Source organism: Solanum tuberosum, unplaced genomic scaffold (genome assembly GCF_000226075.1).
Source record: "Solanum tuberosum cultivar DM 1-3 516 R44 unplaced genomic scaffold, SolTub_3.0 scf00683, whole genome shotgun sequence".
In the NCBI taxonomy this organism is placed as follows: domain Eukaryota; kingdom Viridiplantae; phylum Streptophyta; class Magnoliopsida; order Solanales; family Solanaceae; genus Solanum; species Solanum tuberosum.
This window is the reverse complement of record NW_006239602.1, coordinates 64278-66090: the sequence shown is the minus strand read 5'-3', so window position 1 is coordinate 66090 and position 1813 is coordinate 64278. Positions and strand designations below refer to the sequence as shown.

At 33.3% G+C, this 1813-nt stretch overlaps 1 protein-coding gene across 1 annotated transcript in view; it reads left to right on the top strand.

The window, feature by feature from the left end:
- LOC107058876 (probable LRR receptor-like serine/threonine-protein kinase At3g47570) overlaps window positions 1-454 on the top strand; it is a 5171-nt gene extending 4717 nt beyond the window's left edge. Inside the window, exon 3 of the mRNA XM_015305103.1 lies at window positions 99-454. Coding sequence (XP_015160589.1) covers window positions 99-454 — 356 coding nt within the window. The remainder of the gene's footprint in view (window positions 1-98) is intronic.
- Window positions 455-1813: the final 1359 nt, after the last annotated feature.

Genomic DNA, 1813 nt, shown 5'->3' with positions numbered 1-1813 from the left:
GGCTACATGGCACCAGGTAAATGTTATTATCAAGTTCATTTGAAGATTTTAAATGACGTTAATTATTTTCACTAATGATTGCGTGATTTTTTTTGCAGAGTATGGATCAGAAGGCAAAGTATCAACGAAGGGAGATGTTTATAGCTTTGGTATTTTGTTAATGGAGACTTTTACAAGAAAGAGCCCCGTGGATGATCTATTCGTTGGAGACTTCACCTTGAAAAGATGGATATGCCAATCATTACCAAACCGATTGGTGGATGTAGTGGACATTAATCTATTTTCACTGGACGAAGAAAATTTTACTTCTAAAGAGAGATGCTTCAAATCAATCATGGAATTAGCTCTTGAATGCACAAATGATCTGCCGGAAGAGAGAATCTGCATGGAAGATATTACTCTGCGACTCAAGAAGATCCTAACTCAATTTCTGCAGAATGCTGTGACAAACTAAATGGATCTATAGTGGATTTGTCACATTGTGTTCACAGGCACAAAAGGTTGGGCTAGTACATAGAACTAAGAGATTAATATTCCGTTTCAATTATTTTAGAAAGTTCGTTTGGTGTTTGTTCTTCTTTATACGTAATAATTATTTATGTAGGTATATCATTTTTATTCTTGTTTTTTTTTTCCTTGTCTGAAGCATCAATCAATAAAATGTTATCATCGAAGATTTATCATAGTCTCACTGCTTTTTTCTGAGCTTGGTAAAATTTATGCTTAGTCAGATATTTATTAAAAAGTGTAAACTTAGAACTTAAATAAGTAAGATCACAATATGACATGATTATTATGGAATGAAAATAAACTACACATAGAATTTGAATAAGCAGATCACTAAATCACATGATATTTTTCTGAGTCATTGCATTTCTGACACCACTTTCTTGGCCTCACCTAGACTTTCCTAATTCCTAATAATAACCTCAGATCGTCGGTAAAATAAGAATCAAGTTAGTGCTTGAAAATAAACCATAAAGATTTGCTGAGACCTATAGCAGAATTCAATACCTCAATCCCTCCACCAGTCTAAATATACCTTCCAAAGCCTAGTTGGTAATGCTAAGTGCTTCGTTCTGTTTTCGAGTTACCCTTAAAAAGGTCATCTAATACTGACTAATGGTGCTAGTGAAACTATATGGCTACAACATTTTCAAGCCTCTCGGGCATGTAAAGCACAAAAGTAACAAACATGAAACATATCCCTTACCTTACCATTAAAGTGTATGGTCTTTTGCCTCTATTCTCATCAATGCATTGCACATAACTCCTCTGATCACATAAATATAGCGGAAATGTATTTAAAGCACAAATAGAGTGTCTCTAATCGAAAACACTCCGTGATCATACAGAATCTTAATCCAGAATAAATTTCTCACTCAATTATGTGAAATTACTTAGTAAGGTCACTTAAGTTATTTTCGTATCAACAAAGTCACTCTACCTATGAGTTTCCTCTTACAACGTCACTTTAGCCTTCCAATCACCAAAAATATGACTTGACCTGAGTTTTAAGATAAATTACTGATTAGTAACAAGAAATTTGTGTTCGGTGGAAATTCTCAAAGCTCACCATCATATTTTTGCTGATACAAACACAATTAAAGTTACTTTGTTAAGTAATTTCACAGTGAATTTTTGAGAAATTTAAGCAAAATCCTAAAATCTAAACCAGAACATACAGAGGATTCTGGTAATTTGAAAGTGTAGAACCAGAAAAGCATACTGGTTTGAAAGATGAAACCTAACATATCATTCGAAGTTATTGATAGAGAAAAAACCTTTGATTTTTCGCAATACTGAATTGGGA